General features: G+C 37.2%; 1 protein-coding gene and 1 non-coding gene across 5 annotated transcripts in view; both read left to right on the top strand.

The window, feature by feature from the left end:
- Window positions 1–20,826, top strand: part of FOCAD (focadhesin) — a 312,606-nt gene that overhangs the window by 99,789 nt on the left and 191,991 nt on the right. For all 4 annotated transcript variants that reach the window (XM_019034046.4, XM_063696326.1, XM_055351762.2 and 1 more), the window contains one exon: window positions 3,622–3,879. In XM_019034046.4, the coding sequence (XP_018889591.3) occupies window positions 3,622–3,879 (258 nt within the window). The remainder of the gene's footprint in view (window positions 1–3,621; window positions 3,880–20,826) is intronic.
- On the top strand, window positions 1,189–1,317 carry LOC115935904 (small nucleolar RNA SNORA30/SNORA37 family). The gene has a single exon (XR_004071495.1). It is a non-coding gene; the product is annotated as a small nucleolar RNA SNORA30/SNORA37 family (small nucleolar RNA).

Below are 20,826 nucleotides of genomic sequence, written 5' to 3'. Positions count from 1 at the left end.
GGACAAATGTTTTCATTTCTCTTGAGTAGATACCAAGGAGTACAACTGCTAGATAAGGTGATAACTCTATGTTTCACAGTTTGGGGGAATGGCCAGATTGTTTTCCAAAGGGGCTGCACTATTCTGTATTCCCACCAGCAGTGTATGAGGGTTCCAATTTCTCCCCATCCTCGACAATTGTTGTTATTGTTTATCTTTTTGATTGGTTACATCCTAGTAGGTGTGAAGTGGTATTTCATTGTGGTTTTGTTTTGCATTTCCCTGATGGTATTCTTAAAATACTTATTTTACAAGCCAGGAAACTGAGATTAGAGCGGTTAACTTTTCTGGATTACCCAGGTAGTGAAGGGTAGAGTTGGAATTCAGATTTTGACTGTTTGATTCTAGGGCCTGTATCCTGTTACCTGCACTTTCATTTTGTTTTCTTTCTTTGTTTTTTTGGCACAATATTTTATCATCTTTGTGCTGAACTTGGGCGTAAATAACAGTTCCATTTCAGATTTACAGGGAAACAAACTGTGATAATAGTAAATTGAAATAAACTTTTTTTAGACTTCTGGTTGGAGCTTAAAAAGGAATTAGTAAGTCTTAGATGTTGTGCTTCTATCATCATCTTCTGAAAGACATGAGACTGAGGATGTTGTGTGTTATCTCTTGGTTATAACCAACCACTCCCAAATCTCTCAGCTCTTGTCTAGAGTCTTCATAGTGGTATAGTGCTAGAAAGGCTCTCTTGAGGTTTTATGTAGTCCAGTCTTCTGCTGCTTGACTGATGAGTGATTAATATCCTCTAGCAAAAATCTATCTTACTTTTAAAGGTCTATATGTTTGAGTTCCTATATCCACTCTACTTTCGTTAAACCTGTTTTAGTCACTATTATAGATTAATGCCATTCTTTACAGTTAATGAAAATCAATATTGTTCACAATTTCTTTTTCAGACCTGTTTTGACAAAGAAGTACTATCAGATGTCTGTCTTATTGTTACTACTTAATGTATCTGCACATTTTTATTAAATGCTTTTTAAAATATTCTCAATTATTTTATACCTGTAAAAGATGTCTTACAACCACCCAGTATTTATTTAAATGTATTTTTCTGTGGTTTATTTTTTATTGATATATAGTTCACATAACATAAACCTTTTATTTTTAAACACCTACTTCCTCCTCTAAAAGCAAAGCTTACTAGCACTTTCACAGGTCCTCCCTCAGGCTATGGGGCCAGGATTTGGTAGCTGGTGCTGAGAGAAAACCCTTGATTGCATCCTTGCCCTGGGACTGTGCCAGTGGCAGCTGTCACTCAATGGGACAATTACTCCTGCTGCTCTAACCTTAGGCAAACAAACAAACAAACAAATAAACAAACAAACAAACTTAAGAGCCTAAACCTGGACATAACAGTTCAAATAACCTAGGATTGCTTTTCTGTTTCATTGTTTACTCTTACATGTCTCTGTTATGTTGTTGCTTTTACTCAACTTGAGGTTCATGGTAATTTCCAAATTATATTCATTTACATAAGTTTTATTTTTCTCTCCTGAAGATGACAGCAATACTATTTACCTGTATTTTGCAACTTTAGGCACTGTGCTAGGTGTTTTATAGATATTATAACCTAAGCAGGAAAGTAGTCATTTCTTAAATTTTACAAACGAGTAAAGTGAGGCTTAGAAAAATTGCATAATGGCTGATAGCTGGCATGGCTATCCTGAAGTCCTGGCCCTTTAAATTTTATAGTGTTTGTCATTAGTCTAAAAAACTTGGCCATGGTTGTTGATGAATTCCTTCTTCTTGGGAAGAAAAATATTTTTAGAGAGCTAGAGCTATATAAACTTAGATATTATTTAATTTTTAAAATTTATAACTTTCTTGAAATAGTAATATATTCAAATGGTTCAGACATTAGAAAATTGCATATAATGAATGCAGCCTTCTTGCCTTTGATTCCAGCTGTCCAATTTTCACTCCCCAAAACAGAAGATGATTTAGTGGTTACTAATTTCTTCTGTATTTGTCCACATACTTTTCTTTGCATATACAAGCAACTACAAATACGTTATCTTTTTCTCCTCACTCTCTTTGAAAAAAAAATTGGTAGCACTCGAGTCATACTATCTGTATCTTATATTTTCACTTGGGGGAATCTTTTTATATCAATACAGTGAGAGCTTCCTCATTTGTTTTTACTGTGACATTTAATTGTCAAAGAAATTGCATATCTACTCTTAGGTATATACTCAAGAAAACTGAACACTTATAACCTCAGAAAAAATTTATAGGAGTGTTCATAGCATCATTATTCATTATTGCCAAAATGTGGAAACAACCCAAATATCCATCAATTGATAGTGGATAAACAAAATATAGTGTATCCATACAATGGAATATTATTTGGCAATAAAAAGAAATGAATTATTGATAGAAGTAACAACATGGATGAACCTTGAAAACATGCTAAGTGAAAGAAGCTGGTCACAAAGGACCACATATTATGTGTTTCCTATTATATGAAATGACCAGTATGGAACCAGAGTAGATTAGTTGTTGCCAAGGGCTGGAGGAGGGTTGGGGGAGTAAGGAGTGACTATCAGTGGGTGTGGGATTTTTGTTTGGGTTGATGAAAATGTTCTAAAATTAGATAGTGATGATGGTTGCACAGCTCTAGGAATGAATTACTAAAATCCAGTAAGTTATAAACTTTAAAAGGGTGCCTTTTATAGTATGCAAATTATATCTTAATAAAGCTGTTATTTAAAAATTTTATAAAGCTTAACTTTTACTTTCCATCCTTTCAGTTGTTATCCTAATTCATATAAGTCAGCCTCTATTAACCAGACAGTTATAATCCAGAGATTTCCAGTCTGTCACAAAGCACTATACGTGATTTGAATTACTTTATTAGCAAGCAATGTCTAATGATTCTTTAACGTCTGCCACTTCTCCTGAGCTGTTTATTTACAGAGCTCACCTTGGCTACCCTCTGGCCCCGACTGCACTGCTTTATTTCTGTGAGGAGCCATTTCTCAGATTAATTTAGCATAATATAATCTCTGGGTATTGTTTCAGCTTAGAGCTGTCAGGCCATTTCCTATTGCAGAAGTTACAATTATTAATGAATTCCCAGGCTCCAGCTGAACCAACTTTGTTCCTATCAACATACTGTCTGTTACAGAAATGAATTGTCCTCAGTCCAAGTCTGCCATCTGCCCCAGACTGCTTCTGCCTAGGGCCTGGAGCTGGGCAAATACAGTATTTTTTTTTTTTAAATCTTTCTTCTCATTGGTGAATACTTTTTTAGTGATAATAGCTTTTTCCAAATGCAATTGCCTCTGGATTTTGTATATTGATCCATATATTCTGCCTTAATGGGGAATGAATGGTAAATATGAGGAAAAGTTGTGATAAAACTCTTCTAGAGTTCCATCTAACAACTCTTTTCTCTTTGTGTAATCCTATTACCTCAAATATGTGCAGAGAGGATTTTGGCAGTAATTCAATTTGTATTCATTTTGTTGGAAGGAGTGATATCTTACAATGAAATATAAGAATGCCAGAAACATATTTCTGACAAATATATTTATCTCACTTATTTATGCCTCTCTTGTCTTTATTTTTCAGCTCTCCTACAAGCTTGTGTGCCCTGTAACCAGTATGTATGGTACAATATTTACAGCCTGGAGGATTCTTGAAGTAATGACAGACTCGTCTGCTGCAAGTGACTGGTTGGCTTCAGTAGAGTCATTGCTTCCTATTACTGCTGTGATCCCTGTGCCTGCCTTTCTTCTGCTGGCTCACCTCCTTGTTGAAGACAAAGGACAAAATCTTCACCAAATACTCAAGGTCACTACAGAATTAGCCCAAGCAGATTCCTCCCAGGTAAAGCAAGAGAATAATGGAACAATAATGAGAGGAAAGCTTAATCATTGGAAATGTAGATTATTGCTGTTTTGTGGATTATTTGCATCAGAGTTTTAAATTATGGGTTGATGATTTTTTTTTTTTTTTGCTATCTTTATCCTTCCATTTTTTCCTTCTTTTTCCTTACTCTGAGTTGATGTATACTTAATGATGCAAACATTTTTTAAATGAAAGCACACTTCGCAAGGAAATCTGCACATGGTGCTATTCTGGTTCTTCCAATTTTTTGGTGGATTTGCTATTTTGTAGTGCTTTTGCTAACTCTTGGAACCTATTCCAAGATACATATCCATTAGTTCTAATGTTGATCGTTTAAAGTAGACATAGATTAATCAATTCAGGATAAGGGAGCCTATACAATAGACATTAATATCTTTTTAACTTCTTGCAGTTTGATACTATCTTTACTGAGTCATTTAATAGCTAAAAAATATTGACTCTTTGCTATATATGGTATGGATCTGCATGCTAGGATATGAGGGTAAACAATTTTTCTTCCTAATTGCACAGAACTTAGGATGTAATGAGAAAGCAGTCAGGCATTAATAAGACTTCTTTCCCCAGCCTTTTACACTAACCACATATTTAGCATAATAATCTGTGACTTTTTTTTTCTCCAATTTATGGAATCTCTAGAATGCATTTCCTATAAAGGAAAGGTTTTCTAACCAAGTAGTTTTGACATTTTTGTTATCCTCTGTTTATTAGTATCTGTGCTTGTGTTTATTTTCAAGAATGATGAAGAAACCTTCCATCTCCCAAGAGAATAGTGATGTGTGTTCCTAGAGGAAAAAATTTGGTGGTAGAAAAGGGGCAAATGTGTTTATCTGAGATATGAACTTAACTGAGTGCAGTGACTTACGCCTGTAATCCCAGCACTTTGGAAGGCTGAGGTGGGCAGATCACTTGAGGTTAAGAGTTCGAGATCAGCCTGGCCAACATGGCGAAACCTTGTTTCTACTAAAATACAAAAATTAGTCGGGTGCAGTGACATGCACCTGTAATCCCAGCTGCTCAGGAGGCTGAGGCAGGAGAATTGCTTGAACCCAGGAGGTGGAGGTTGCAGTGAGCCGAGATTGCGCCACTGCACTTCAGCCTGGGACTCTGTCTCAAAAGCAAAAAACAAAAACAAAAAAACAAAACAGATTTGAAGTTAATGTATTTGGAATTCCTTTTTAACCTCAAATTGTCATACTCATTCCTTTTTGTCATGTGAACAACTGCTGATATCTCACAAAAAGTTTTCACTCTGACTGGACCTCATCTGTTCTGATTCTGCAAGTGGATCTGTAATGTACTCAAAATACTTTTGTTTCATGGTGTATGCGTAATGTGAATCAGTTTAACTTGCTTTCTGCTTTATCTCTCCTTTTATTTTCTGTAGTGATCCTGCTTCTAACCAATGTTTTCTTTCAGTGTTGACACTTGGTAGGATAATCTCTAGAATAGTTAATGCAGATAATGCCTGGAGATTATCTAAAGAAGGATTCCCTTGAAGTTATACAGTGGGTTACCTTGATCTGTCTACACCACTGATAGAAAACATATATTGCATATATATATATATGCGCACACACACACACTCACACACACACACACACAGGAAATTTGATCCAGCATGATGCTTTAAGTTGTAAGTAACAGAAACCCATCTTAAGCTGCCACAAAGTTTTTTCCCCTTTATTTTTAGTTCCCAATTAATAATTGTACATACTTATGGGATACAGAGTGGTATTTTGATATAGGTATAAAATGTGCAATGATCAAATCAGGGTAATTAATAGTATATCCATCACCTCAAACATTTATCATTTTTGTGTGTGCATGTTGGGAACATTCAAAATCCTTTCTTCTCGTTTTTATTACCTCTAGTATTTAGAACATTCATGGTCTGGACAGTATTTTCAAGGTACAGTTTCTTTCCTCTGTGAATTAGCTGGAAGCCCAAAGCCTTATAACCTTATATTCAAAATTCAAAAGGAAGAGAGAAGTAAAGAATGCTCAGATTGGCCTTGCTTAGGTCATGTGTTTACATTGGACTAACCATCATGATGGGATAATGGGGCACTTTACTTGGCCATCCTGGGTAGAATAGAAGTAGGTGAAGTATCAGGTCTAAAATTGTTTCTGCCACCAGGTTCATGTGGAATGGGGTGAGATGGTCCCCCAAAGGAAGGATAGATAGTGTACTCATCATAGAAGTGGGAATGTGCGAAATAGGCAAAAAATGTAAAGCAGAACTTCTCAGTTTGTCTTTTGGGGGACACTGAAATGCTGTATATGTGGTAGATGTGCCGAGATATTATCCTGTCTCAGCATTCTGGCAGCCAGTTAGTTGTCTTAGCTCAGGCTGTCTGAAGTCTCTGTCTGGTAGCCTCTGGCCACCTGGTATGTAGAAGCCTTATAGGATGCTTAACAGTATCTTATAAATATTTGTAGAGGGAATACCTAACAAAAGATTTTATTGTTTTGGAAATCAAGGCTACTTGTTTGTGGTTTTAAGACCGGAGAAAATGTCTTTTCCTCCTATGTTTCTATCCATAAGGTTTAAGGGTTTATGGTAAGATTAAATACTTAGGTATCTGAACTGAACATCAACCACAAAGATTAGTAATTTTTAGATAGGTTGAGTTGGTCTAAAATAAAAGTGTAAATAGTTTAATATCTCACCTTCGATGGAATAACTCTAAATACTATGTATAAGGTGTATCAATTTCTTTTTGACTGATTTATAAAATAGAATATGCCAAAGAGCAAAAACTCATAAAGTTGATTTTAGAGAACCACAGGTTCCTTCCTCAAAACGTATCCCCATTGATGAGTTTCACAAATTGAGTTTTGCAAAACTCAGTGCCTCTTTCAAATTCTTGTTACTTGCTTTTCTCTTGTTTGGAAGTGGCAGTAGAGTCAAGCTTATTTGTTTTGCTTTTCTTTTACTTGCGTCTTACAACACTGAGGTATTTTATTTTATTTTTACATTTTGGTTGTTAAGTCTAGTTAAAGGTCTTGCTTAATAGGAACAGTTGCAATCTTCGATTATTTTATTCTTTGTGATGTTTTCAGAGGTTCAATTTTTTTCCGTGTGTAAAAGTGTACACATTTGCTCCATTTGAAATCACTTATGTGACTAGGTTCATGGGCCATGACTGCTGGTCTTTAAAAAGTCATATATTATCAAATGTAAAAGTTGAGTTATAGGGCAGAACCCTGTGATAGTTCTACCCAGGGTCATAAGCCATATTTTAACATGGAAAATGAATAGGAAATGTGTGAAATTTAATGGTCTGTAAGTTACTGCTGTGAGAAAAAGAGAAAATATATTCTATAAAAGAACTTGCACAAAGAGTCTTTGGACACTTTTGTACTCTGTTCTGTTGTTACCGACTTCTATGAATTGCTACCCCCTGAAGTCAGTCGGCTTCCTGTATTCTTCACACCAGCAAAAAGAAGCCAGAATGTACAGTACTTTTAATAAATAGCTTGATAGATAAGAAGTAGTGTACTACTATTCCCTGGTAGCCATAGCATCGATTATGCCTGGAGAAAAATTGGGATGAGCCTGCCAGCATGAAGCAATTAGGCAAAGAGAAGCACAACTGAAATATAAGGTCAAGTTGCATGTACCCCATCCTGTGGCAATATGTTTATTTCTTCTTTGTAAACCTTACATATATATCTGTAGGATAAAAAGCTTTCAGCTGGCATTTGATCCCTTTTGTGTTTTCCTGGTTGTGTGCATAAAGCCTAGAGTTTATACACAGGGAAGTAGTTCTGTGTTAATTTCTTTGGCACTCCTGGGCGTTAATGTTGGGCTGTTACTTCTGATTGGTCTACAGATTAGAAATTACTGATGGTTCTCATTGAAGGAATTGTAACTTTTCAGTTCAACCCCTACCACTGTGATGCTTACTAATGTACTGAAACAAAATCCGTTTGTCTGGGTGTGTCACTGAACAGCAAGCATCAGAAAGGATGGAGTGGAGTTTGAGGAGAAGGAGTCCAAAACTGCATCCAGAACAGTGGATTCTATCTGATTCCAACTGATATCAGGGACCAGTGGGTTTGCTTCTGGTTAAAACTCCTTAAGTGATGGGCTTCTAGTGTTGTTGAAGGGCTATGAGAGGGGAATCAGAGCAGGCTTTGTGGTAACTTTGAATTTCATAATAGGTAGGAGGAATTTTGCTCAAGGGAAAATACGTTGAAGTCTACCATTGCCAGAACAAAATTTTTCTTATTTAGTGGAGAGGGAAGGGTGAAGTGGGGATTGGTCCTCTCCATACTTGTACCGTGGCCAGACAACCTGAAGTGGAGCAGTAAGTTGACGTGTCTCATCATTCTTCAGCCCTTCCACAGTCAGCCCTTCAAATCAAAGGCCAGTCTTATTTGAGGAAACATTTATTTACGTCTCTGGAATTAAACCATGCCAGCTCCCTGCAACCAACTTGGCTTTGATTCATAAATATAAATGAACAGTTAAGGCTCACCAGACTTAAGAGAAAATTTAACAATGTAACTAACCAGAGCATCTGTCTCTAGAAGTAACAGAACTTAGAGAGCAGGAGGTAATGTCCTAAGAGATGTTGGAAAGACACTGTATATATGTTTTGTATTGTGTATAAAAATCCTACCAAGAGAAAGAAGAAATTTGAAAGCAAGAGATTTGAGAAATTAAAAATGTGATTGCCATAGTGTATATATGGAGATTAGATTAGTGATTTGTAAAATATTCATCTAAATATTTCATAATATGGAGCAAAAAGATGAAATTGAAAAAGTGAAGACATTGAGGGTCACCTTGGTGTTCTAACAACTGTCTAATAGGAATTCCAGGGTGAAAGAAACAGAGAAAATGAAGGATGGAAACTTAAAACACACCAGAAAACTCTTTCCCTGAGCTGAAAGAGAACACAAGATTGTTAGGACCCTCTGAAAGCTAAGCAGCACAAATGATAATTTATCAATACCGTAATATGTTTCCAGAACCTCAAGGATGAAGGGAAAATTGTAAGGGATTTCAGAGAAGAATAGGAAAAGAAAAAATTACTTAAAAGTATATTGACCTTAGATTTCTCATTAATAGCACACTGGGTATTGGAATGCATTGGTGGATTATCTTCCAGTTTCTTGAAAAAAACTAATTTTGAACCTGGCATATTTCTTCCCATTATTCTGTCTTTTGTGAGTAATGGCAATAAAGCCCTTTTTAGATTTGTGAGAATTTGATAATGTTTCAATATTTCAATAATTTTTTTCTTACTCTCGAGAATATATTCATACAAAATTGAAAATGAATCTAAGCAAACAGAGAAGAAATATTGAATGATATCAAAATATCCAGAAAATTTTATTAGTAATGTTAAATAATTGTTTATGTAAAATATAAAATAGGATAACTCCCTGGACCTAAAATCCTAGCTAATTAAAACATGGAAAGTGGGTGGGGGTGAATAGTTGTAATATGATAGTGTGAAGAGTGAGAACATGATAGAGTGTTTTTTGGCAACTGAGTAGTTCTAGATGTTGATAGGAAAATAAGCTTAAATCTTACCTTATTAGTGACAATCAGTCTTCTAAAATTTCCAAATAATATAACAAAAGGAAAATAAATGTTTAAAAATGACAAATATTGCATAAAATAAGATTTTAGGAGCTAGTTCAAGTATTCCTGTTACCACAATTAATGTGAATGAATTACATTCCCTTATCAAAGAAAGGCTCGTATTGAGTTTAAAAAATTCACTTGTGTACTGTTTTCAAGAGACAGACCTGAAATTGAAAATTAAATGATGAAAACGAAAAGCTAGATGAATAATTAAGAAGACACAGCATGTTTTGGGCCGGGCACGCTGGCTCATGCCTGTAATCCCAGCACTTTGGGAGGCCGAGGTGGGCGGATCACGAGCTCAGGAGATTGAGACCATCCTGGCTACACGGTGAAACCCCGTCTCTACTAAAAATACAAAAACTTAGTCGGGAGTGGTGGCGGGTGCCTGTAGTCCTAGCTACTCGGGAGTCTGAGGCAGGAGAATGGCGTGAACCTGGGAGGCAGAGCCTACAGTGAGCTGAGATCGCACCACTGCACTCCAGGCTGGGGGACAGAGCAAGACTCCATCTCAAAAAAAAAAAAAAAAAAAAGACACAGCATGTTTTATTTATTTATTTATTTTTTATTATACTTTAAGTTTTAGGGTTCGTGTGCACAACGTGCAGGTTTGTTGCATATGTATACAGGTGCCATGTTGGTGTGCTGTACCCATTAACGCATCATTTAACATTAGGTATATCTCCTAATGCTATCCCTCCCCCCTGCCCCCACCCCACAAGAGGCCCCGGTGTGTGATGTTCCCCTTCCTGTGTCCATGTGTTCTCATTGTTCAATTCCCACCTATGAGTGAGAACATGCGGTGTTTGGTTTTTTGTTCTTGCGATAGTTTGCTGAGAATGATGGTTTCCAGCTTCATCCATGTCCCTACAAAGGACATGAACTCATCATTTTTCATGGCTGCATAGTATTCCATGGTATATATGTGCCACATTTTCTTAATCCAGTCCACCGTTGTTGGACATTTGGGTTGGTTCCAAGTCTTTGCTATTGTGAATAGTGCCACAATAAACATACGTGTGCATGTGTCTTTATAGCAGCATGATTTATAAACCTTTGGTTATATACCCAGTAATGGGATGGCTGGGTCAAATGGTATTTCTAGTTCTAGATCCCTGAGGAATCAGCACACTGACTTCCACAATGGTTGAACTAGTTTACAGTCCCACCAACAGTGTAAAAGTGTTCCTATTTCTCCACATCCTCTCCAGCACCTGTTGTTTCCTGACTTTTTAATGATCGCCATTCTAACTGGTGTGAGATGGTATCTCATTGTGGTTTTGCTTTGTATTTCTCTGATGGCCAGTGATGATGAGCATTTTTTCATGTGTCTTCTAGCTGCATAAATATCTTCTTTTGAGAAGTGTCTGTTCATATCCTTTGCCCACTTTTTGATGGGGTTGTTTGTTTTTTTCTTGTCAATTTATTTGAGTTCTTTGTAGATTCTGGGTATTAGCCCTTTGTCAGATGAGTAGATTGCAAAATTTTTCTCCCATTCTGTAGGTTGCCTGTTCACTCTGATGGTAGTTTCTTTTGCTGTGCAGAAGTTCTTTAGTTTAATTAGATCCCATTTGTCAATTTTGGCTTTTGTTGCCATTGCTTTTGGTGTTTTAGACACGAAGTCCTTGCCCCTACCTATGTCCTGAATGGTATTGCCTAGGTTTTCTTCTAGGGTTTTTATGGTTTTAGGTCTAACATTTAAGTCTTTAATCCATCTTGAATTAATTTTTGTATAAGGTGTAAGGAAGGGATCCAGTTTCAGCTTTCTCCATATGGCTAGCCAGTTTTCCCAGCACCATTTATTAAATAGGGAATCTTTAACCCATTTCTTGTTTTTGTGAGGTCTGTCAAAGACCAGATAGTTGCAGATGTGTGGCATTATTTCTGAGGGCTCTGTTCTGTTCCATTGATCTATATCTCTGTTTTGGTACCAGTAGCATGCTGTTTTGGTGACTGTAGCCTTGTAGTATAGTTTGAAGTCAGGTAGCATGATGCCTCCAGCTTTGTTCTTTTGGCTTAGGATTGACTTGGCAATGTGGGCTCCTTTCTGGTTCCGTATGAACTTTAAAGTAGTTTTTTCCAATTCTGTGAAGAAAGTCATTGCTAGCTTGATGAGGATGGCATTCAATCTATAAATTACCTTGGACAGTATGGCCATTTTCACGATATTGATTCTTCCTACCCATGAGCATGGAATGTTCTTCCGTTTGTTTGTATCCTCTTTTATTTCCTTGAGCAGTGGTTTGTAGTTCTCCTTGAAGAGGTCCTTCACATCCCTTCTAAGTTGGATTCCTAGGTATTTTATTCTCTTTGAAGCAATTGTGAATGGGAATTCACTCATGATTTGGCTCTCTGTTTGTCTGTTATTGATGTATAAGAATGCTTGTGATTTTTGCATTGATTTTGCAAAATCATTGCAAAATCAAAATGCATTGATTTTGTATCCTGAGACTTTGCTGAAGTTGCTTATCAGCTTAAGGAAATTTTGGGCTGAGACAATGGGGTTTTCTAGATATACAATCATGCCATCTGCAAACAGGGACCATTTGACTTCCTCTTTTCCTAATTGAATACCCTTTATTTCCTTCTTCTGCCTGATTGCCCTGGCCAGAACTTCCAACACTATGTCTAATGGGAGTGGTGAGAGAGGGCATCCTTGTCTTGTGCCAGTTTTCAAAGGGAATGCTTCCAGTTTTTGCCCATTCAGTATGATATTAGCTGTGGGTTTGTCATAGATAGCTATTATCATTTTGAGATATGTCCCATCAATACCGAATTTATTGAGAGTTTTTAGCATGAATCATTGTTGAATTTTGTCAAAGGCCTTTTCTGCATCTATTGAGATAATCATGTGGTTTTTGTCTTTGGTTGTGTTTATATGCTGGATTACATTTATTGATTTGCGTATGTTGAACCAGCCTTGCATCCTAGGGATGAAGCCCGCTTGATCATGGTAGATAAGCTTTTTGATGTGCTGCTGGATTCGGTTTGCCAGTATTTTATTGAAGATTTTTGCATCAATGTTCATCGGGGATATTGGTCTAAAATTCTCTTTTTTGGTTGTGTCTCTGCCAGGCTTTGGTATCAGGATGATGCTGGCCTCATAAAATGAGTTAGGGAGGATTCCCTCTTTTTCTATTGATTGGAATAGTTTCAGAAGGAATGGTACCAGCTCCTCCTTGTACCTCTGGTAGAATTCGGCAGTGAATGTGTCTGGTCCTGGACTCTTTTTGGTTGGTAAGCTATTAATTATTTTGTCAATTTCAGAGCCTGTTATTGGTCTATTCAGAGATTCAACTTCTTCCTGGTTTAGTCTTGGGAGGATGTATGTGTCCAGGAATTTATCCATTTCTTCTAGATTTTCTAGTTTATTTGCATAGAGGTGTTTATAGTATTCTCTGATGGTAGTTTGTATTTCTGTGGGATTGGTGGTGATATCCCCTTTATCATTTTTTATTGCGTCTATTTGATTCTTCTGTCTTTTTCTTCTTTATTAATCTTGCTAGCGGTCTATCAATTTTGTTGATCTTTTCAAAAAACCTGCTCCTGGATTCATTGATTTTTTGAAGGGTTTTTTGTGTCTCTATTTCCTTCAGTTCTGCTCTGGTCTTAGTTATTTCTTGCCTTCTGCTAGCTTTTGAATGTGTTTGCTCTTGCTTCTCTAGTTCTTTTAATTGTGATGTTAGGGTGTCAATTTTAGATCTTTCCTGCTTTCTCTTGTGGACATTTAGTGCTATAAATTTCGCTCTACACACTGCTTTGAATGTGTCCCAGGGATTCTGGTATGCTGTGTCTTTGTTCTCATTGGTTTCAAAGAACATCTTTATTTCTGCCTTCATTTGTTATGTACCCAGTAGTCCTTTAGGAGCAGGTCATTCAGTTTCCATGTAGTTGAGCGGTTTTGAGTGAGTTTCTTAATCCCGAGTTCCAGTTTGATTGCACTGTGGTCTGAGCGACAGTTTGTTATAATTTCTGTTCTTTTACATTTGCTGAGGAGTGCTTTAGTTCCAAGTATGTGGTCAATTTTGGAGTAGGTGTGGTGTGGTGCTGAAAAGAATGTATGTTCTGTTGATTTGGGGTGGAGATTTCTGTAGATGTCTGTTAGGTCTGCTTGGTGCAGAGCTGAGTTCAATTCCTGGATATCCTTGTTAACTTTTTGTCTCGGTGATCTGTCTAATGTTGACAGTGGGGTGTTAAAGTCTCCCATTATTATTGTGTGGGAGTCTAAGTCTCTTTCTAGGTCTCTAAGGTCTTGCTTTATGAATCTGGGTGCTCCTGTATTGGGTGCATATATATTTAGGATAGTCAGCTCTTCTTATTGAATTGATCCCTTTACCATTATGTAATGGCCTTCTTTGTCTCTTTTGATCTTTGTTGGTTTAAAGTCTGTTTTATCCGAGACTAGGATTAAAACCCCTGCCTTTTTTTGTTTTCCATTTGCTTGGTAGATCTTCCTCCATCCCTTTATTTTGAGCCTATGTGTGTCTCTGCATGTGAGATGGGTTTCCTGAATACAGCACACTGATGGTTCTTGACTCTTTATCCAATTTGCCACTCTGTGTCTTTTAATTGGAGCATTTAGCCCATTTACATTTAAGGTTAATATTGTTATGTGTGAATTTGATCCTGTCATTATGATGTTAGCTGGTGATTTTGCTCGTTAGTTGATGCAGTTTCTTCCTAGCCTCGATGGTCTTTACAATTTGGCATGTTTCTGCAGTGGCTGGTACCAGTTGTTCCTTTTCATATTTAGTGCTTCCTTTAGGAGGCCTTTTAGGGCAGGCCTGGTGGTGACAAAATCTCTCAGCATTTGCTTGTCTGTAAAGGATTTTATTTCTCCTTTACTTATGAAGCTTAATTTGGCTGGGTATGAAATTTTGTGTTCAAAATTATTTTCTTTAAAAATGTTGAATATTGGCTCCCACTGTTTTCTGACTTGTAGAGTTTCTGCTGAGAGATCAGCTGTTAGTCTGATGGGCTTCCCTTTGTGGGTAACCCGACCTTTCTCTCTGGCTTCTCTTAACATTTTTTCCTTCATTTCAACTTTGGTGAATCTGACAATTATGTGTCTTGGAGTTGCTCTTCTCGAGGAGTATCTTTGTGGCATCCTCTGTATTTCCTGAATTTGAATGTTCGCCTGCCTTGCTAGAATGGGGAAGTTCTCCTGGATGATATCCTGCTGAGTGTTTTCCAACTTGGTTCCATTCTCCCCGTCACTTTCAGGTACACCAATCAGACGTAAATTTGGTCTTTTCACATAGTCCCATATTTCTTGGAGGCTTTGTTCGTTTCTTTTTACTCTTTTTTCTCTAAACTTCTCTTCTCGCTTCATTTCATTCATTTGATCTTCCATCACTGATACCCTTTCTTCCAGTTGATCGAATCGGCTACTGAGGCTTGTGCATTCGTCAGATAGTTCTCGTGCCATGGTTTTCAGCTCCATCAGGTCCTTTAAGGACTTCTCTGCTTTGGTTATTCTGGTTAGCCATTCGTCTAATTTTTTTTCAAGGTTTTTAACTTCTTTGCCATGGGTTCATACTTCCTCCTTTAGCTCGGAGAAGTTTGATCTTCTGAAGCCTTCTTCTCTCAACTCGTCAAAGTCATTCTCCATCCAGCTTTGTTCTGTTGCTGGTGAGGAGCTGCATTCCTTTGGAGGAGGAGAGGCGCTCTGATTTTTAGAATTTTCAGTTTTTCTGCTCTGTTTTTTCCCCATCTTTGTGGTTTTTATCTACCTTAGGTCTTTGATGATGGTGACGTACAGATGGGGTTTTGGTGTGGATGTCCTTTCTGTTTGTTAGTTTTCCTTCTAACAGTCAGTACCCTCAACTTCAGGTCTGTTGGAGTTTGCCGGAGGTCCACTCCAGACCCTGTTTGCCTGGGTATCAGCAGCGGAGGCTGCAGAACAGTGAATATTGGTGAACAGCTAATGTGACACAGCATGTTTTAATATATTCATCTAAGCTAGATAACATAGAATACAAGGTGAAAAGCGTTACATGGGATAAAGAGGGGGTTTTGTAATGATTAAGTCAAATTTACAAGCAATGCCGTTGAAATTAGTAATGACAGAATTCTGTCTGACATCAGTTTTGGCCATTATCAGTTCAAGAAAAGAAATAAAATTATGTGTGTAATTAAGGCTGGTCTCGAAGCCATGATCTCAAGTGATCCACCTGCCTTGGCCTCCCAAAGTGCTGGGATTGTGGGCGTGAGCCACTGCGCCCACCCTGGAATATATATTTTAATTGGAATTTAGGATACAAATACAGTTATTGAGGCACTCATAATGCATAGGGAAGAGAGGCTATACCTTGTAAAAAGTCATAATAGGGGCCATTTTTATTTTATACATGACATCTATATGATCTTCCTGGAGTATCATTCTTGAGCAAAGAATGGAATAAAATACATATCTGGATGTGCTGTATTAGTTCTTTACTTTGTGAACCATAGTTTCAGTAGCAGTACTTTTCTGTTGTATTTCAGATTTAATTTTCTTGTTGGGGTGTCAAAGAAAGGCAGTCACACACAGTCACAATTATGCTGCTATGTGATAGCTGTAATTGAAATGATGGGTTATGATTTGGTGGATTTGGTGGGAAAAGTCAACCCCAGAATGCCTCAAGTTGGACACCTGTGTTAACTCCTTTACCAGAAGTGTCGAGTGCAGTCCCTTTGTCTGTTGAGCACACAGTGCTTCTACCTGACCAATGACAATTTTGAGCTTTTCACGATAGACGTTATAATAGACTCTTGGGCAAGTTTTCAGGACAGTTAATGTAATGAAGTTGGGCACTCAGCTGTTAATGTATTTCAAATGGGTAGACATGGCTCCAAACTAAGTGGAGCCAGGCAGGTAGTTAAGAAGTGATTTGGGATGATTTCTACCTGGCAGGCTTATGGTATATTGATTGGACTTTTGGAAGCTGTGTCCTGTCATTCTTGCTTGTTACCATTTTTTAGTGAGAATGGATTACTTTTACGTTGAAAACAATTTGTGTGTTTTTCCTTTTGTCTCTAAAGAAAACAAGCATGTAATATATATATATATGACTTGAATTTTATTATATTAGAGAATCAAGTAGCAGTAAAGCTAAATAAGATGAGTAAGGACAAAGTGTCTTTACACTTCCTTTTGAAGTGTCCTATAGTTATCTTGAATGTAAGCTATCTTCAAAGGGAATTTTTAGTAGATACAATTAGATTTAGAATTCATGAAAGGAATTTCTCAAGGGAAACCATGTCTTACTTGTTTTTGCCTCCTAGTAACCTTGGACAGTTCTTGGGCTTTGGTATGTGTGTTGTTGACTCAATTAACACATGAATATATTAGGTGTATCTACCTTATGTCCTAGAACCAATAGACTATTTTCCAATATTGTCATATGTTATTCAGAGTAATAGAGGAAACACTGTAGAGTCCGGGGGCAGGGTTTAGGTTAGGTTAGATTGCAGTAAAATTTCATTAAATGAAATCCTATTAATTTAGAGCTCAGGTTAATTTGATATAGGCTGAATTGAAACATAAGCAGGTGTTGAAGCTAATGTTTTTAGGCAGTTTGAATTTGCTCATTTGCTTTAGCACAATGAATATGGTGATTTCAAATGGTCGAATTATCTATTCATTAACATATCAGCAGGGACTGGTACTTGGTAACACTTGGCTAATTAGTTTGTTACAGTGTATATGTGAAAGTAATAGAATTTTATTTCTTTAACATTTTTCTCTAATTCCGTATTGCCTCCTTTCATTATTTCCAGTAGTGTGAATTATTATTAATAATAATTATCCTGGTGACATTTTACTTTATATGTATTTAGTGTCAAATTGTGTTAAAATTTTAATGGTAGAGGTGCAGCTTGATCTGCATTAAGTGGACTTATCATGGAATTATCATTCAGCTTGAAACACTATAGATGCCTTGTTTTTAGGAAATGAGAGGATAGGTGAAAAGAAGAGGGAGGATTGCTGGGGAAAGTTGCTAGAGGGTTATGAGTGCCACCAGTGGCAGCTCCTTATCTCAAGCCTAGTGACTGGGACTTCAGCCTACCTTCTACCTGCCCCGTGTCTCTCTCTCCCCAGTCCAGCTTAATGTGTATCCCTTGTAGTTGGGGTGGACAAATGGATACAGTGAATTGGTGACTGCCTGAAAAATTGAAAAGGGAGTAATGGTCTGCTTAGTTGTTTTGATAGTGGAAGTGAAGGAGAGAGTTCTGCAGTATAGGGATTGGCTTATGTGGCTAGAATTTGTTGAAGTAAAAGATGTGTTAGTGTTCCCTTTGACAGAACATAGGGAACATGGGCAAGAGAACTCTAGGGGAATTGTTTCAAATCTCTTATGATAGGGCTGCTTAGAGGAGTGTACAGGACTCTATTGAAAGAAGCAGGATTCCTAAGGGTTGTGGTCTGTTCTGTTAGAGAGTATCTCACCTGCATCAAGAGTCTAGAGAGAACTTAATCTTGCAGACTTGGGCTCCTTGCTATGGAGCAGTAGGTTAATCCCCTTGGGACCTGTTCGAGGTGAAGACACCCTAACTCATTGTTGAAGGAGTGCTGACATTGCTCCCTAGGGTGAGCAGATTCAGAGATGGAAGTGGTGTGGGGAAGTCAAGCCTAGCAGCATCAATTAAAGGTTGTAAGGTTAAGGGGACCCCTGAGAATTCTGTCAGTTAACATTGTGGCCCTTTGCCACAGAGATTCTGAATTTAACCTTCCTAATCTCATCAGTGTGGGAGTAAGAAATGTGGAGATAATCTCAAGTTTAGGCTTCAGTGGGCATTGATTGATAATGCCGAACCATTTACTGTAGTAGAGATTGCCAGAAGGTGGGTTCGATTCACACCTTTTCCTTTGGTTTCCACTTTAAATTTTTTTTGTGTGTTCCTGAGGTTTACAAGTAGAAGTCTCAAAATTCTCTTTAGCTTAAGCTTTCCTTGGTGACATCATATTGTCTTTAAAATTAATGATAAATTGATGAAATATCATGAAGCAAAAAAGTATTTGCAATAATCAAGTATGCCCATTCTGTTCCTTTTCATGTTTTTCCCCTTTGAGACAACAGTGGAATTTCACTAGCTTGATAGAGAATTTTTGGTGCCTGTTTTAAAGCACTCAGTGAACATTTGATGAGTTCTTAGTTACTTTTTGAAGCCGGTGAGGGTTCAGACAATGGTCTGCAAAATTGCTGAAGAAAGTCCTGGAATCATTTTTAAAACAGTAGAAAAATGAAGAATCATGCATGCATATATTAGGTTGTCTTAGATCAAACCCTGGCTGAAGCTACAGTGACACATGCTGTTCATGAAAGACTTAATACAGTCCTTCTAATCGGATGAATTGTCTTGTTGTGCAAAAACTGTTATTACACTGTGTGTGAAACCAACCATACTGCAGGGGGAAAAATTAAATCGCCTGACTGAGAGGTCACTGGTGAATAGTAACACAAGATCTATTACCGTTATTAGAGACTCTGGAGGACATTCACCCTTTTATGGTCTTTCAACTGCTGGAATGAAATATTTTAGCGGTAAATGACACCCTTCTGGGAAATCCTTCTGAAGATTCATTCTTTGCTGCTTGCATGTAGGAAAAAAAAATCAGTGGTTGGGGGGGGGGATCACAGGGAAAAATCCCATTATTCTTTTCAGATCACTTAAAAAATTTACCTAATTTGATTTGGTTTGCTAACAATTGCCTTTAAATGTTTCCCATTACACCCTTCTTAATCTGTGCCTATTAGGACCACACTTTATCTTTTGTAACATGTCATGCATGTTCTGTAATAGTTTCCGTAGGGAAATTCACGATAGCATGAAAGCCCAGACACCAGAGTGGATGTAGTTTATGTCGAAATCAAGATTAAGCACTTTAAGATACATGAAGTGAAAAGTCTATCTGCTCATTTTATTTTCTTTTAAGGGTCTTTGAATGCATGTAAGGAGGATTATGTGAATATATATTTTTAGTTCTGCATGGCAACCATACTGAACAGTAAATATTTTAAGAAATATTTTCAGAAGTGAATGAATAACTATTGATCTGAGGTGAAGCTTTATAACACAGTTATTCAAGTGGGAACCAGAATTCCTTTCCAATGGATTATATTCATTATAAGCTGTCAATCCATTTGTTATAGTTTATTACTACTCTGGAATTTTCTGCCTTTTTGCTATTGTGCTGTATGGTTGGGATTTGTTTTTGTGGGGACTAGGAAGAAACAAAGTGATCAGCAATAACATTGCAAATAATTTGGATAATTTTTTTTTGTTAATTTTGAGGTCAAATACCTGACTTTCTCTTCCTTCCATTATTTGATTTCAGCATCTTTCCCCCGTTTCTTCTAAAGCTTTCTTATTTTATTGCCCAAAAGATATGGAACTGTTAACAGTGATGTGAATAAGCATATAAATTCTGTTAGATTTCTCATTGTCTGCTTTTGTTACAGGTATCTTGATGGGTTCATTAAAACATATCTGTTGAAATGGGGGTTGGGAACATGAAGGAATAGGGGAAAGGGGATACGTTGTCAGAAGGAATAATACATAGATATTTGAGCTTCACCTGGAAATAAAAATAATTTTGTAAAATAGGAGATAGAAACCCTTTGTCAGGTTGCTAATGAGAGGCTTGACCTAGCTGCTGCTGCAGCAGCATCTTTGGGGATGATGAGAGATGCAAAATGCACTGTTGCTAGGCAACTCTCTTGGCTGCCTTTGGAGCAGGTTCATATGTGCTAAGAGCTAATGAATCCTCATGTCTGCTCTTTGAAACTGTTCAAAAGCCAATGAAGACATACCCAGACATTTAGCATTTACAAGTACCTGGACCACTCTTGCCATGTCATTTACTCATTAAAAATTAAGTTGACCATTTAGTGTGTACCAAATATTGCTTTATTTTTCAAGGTAGTCCAAGATTTGAGCCCTAGTAAATATGTTTTCAGAAAGAAGCCCAATATAGATGACTTAGTGCTGATGGGTACTATTTAAATTATTCTATATGAAGTATTATTTTAAATTTGAATGCTTCCTGCCTTCTCAAATGGCAGGTTTTTGGAGCCTGCTTCTTTTGGCCTCTTAGACATTTTAAAATTATACCTGCATCCTTTGTTCAGCCCAAGGTTGTTATTTCTGAAGATGCTAGGAATCTGGAACCCAGAACTAATTTTGTAGGCGGCTTGTCGAAAATTCCCCCCTTCCCCCTCAAAAATTCTAGGCAGTAGCCATAAGACAAGCTACAGAACAAGAATTAAAACTTGATAAGGGGCATCCGTAGATCTAATAATGAATCTAAGTACTTGTAA

This window comes from Gorilla gorilla, chromosome 13, assembly GCF_029281585.2.
Source record: "Gorilla gorilla gorilla isolate KB3781 chromosome 13, NHGRI_mGorGor1-v2.1_pri, whole genome shotgun sequence".
Lineage (NCBI taxonomy): Eukaryota > Metazoa > Chordata > Mammalia > Primates > Hominidae > Gorilla > Gorilla gorilla.
The sequence above is the reverse complement of the archived record's forward strand: the minus strand, read 5'-3'. Positions and strand labels throughout refer to the sequence as shown.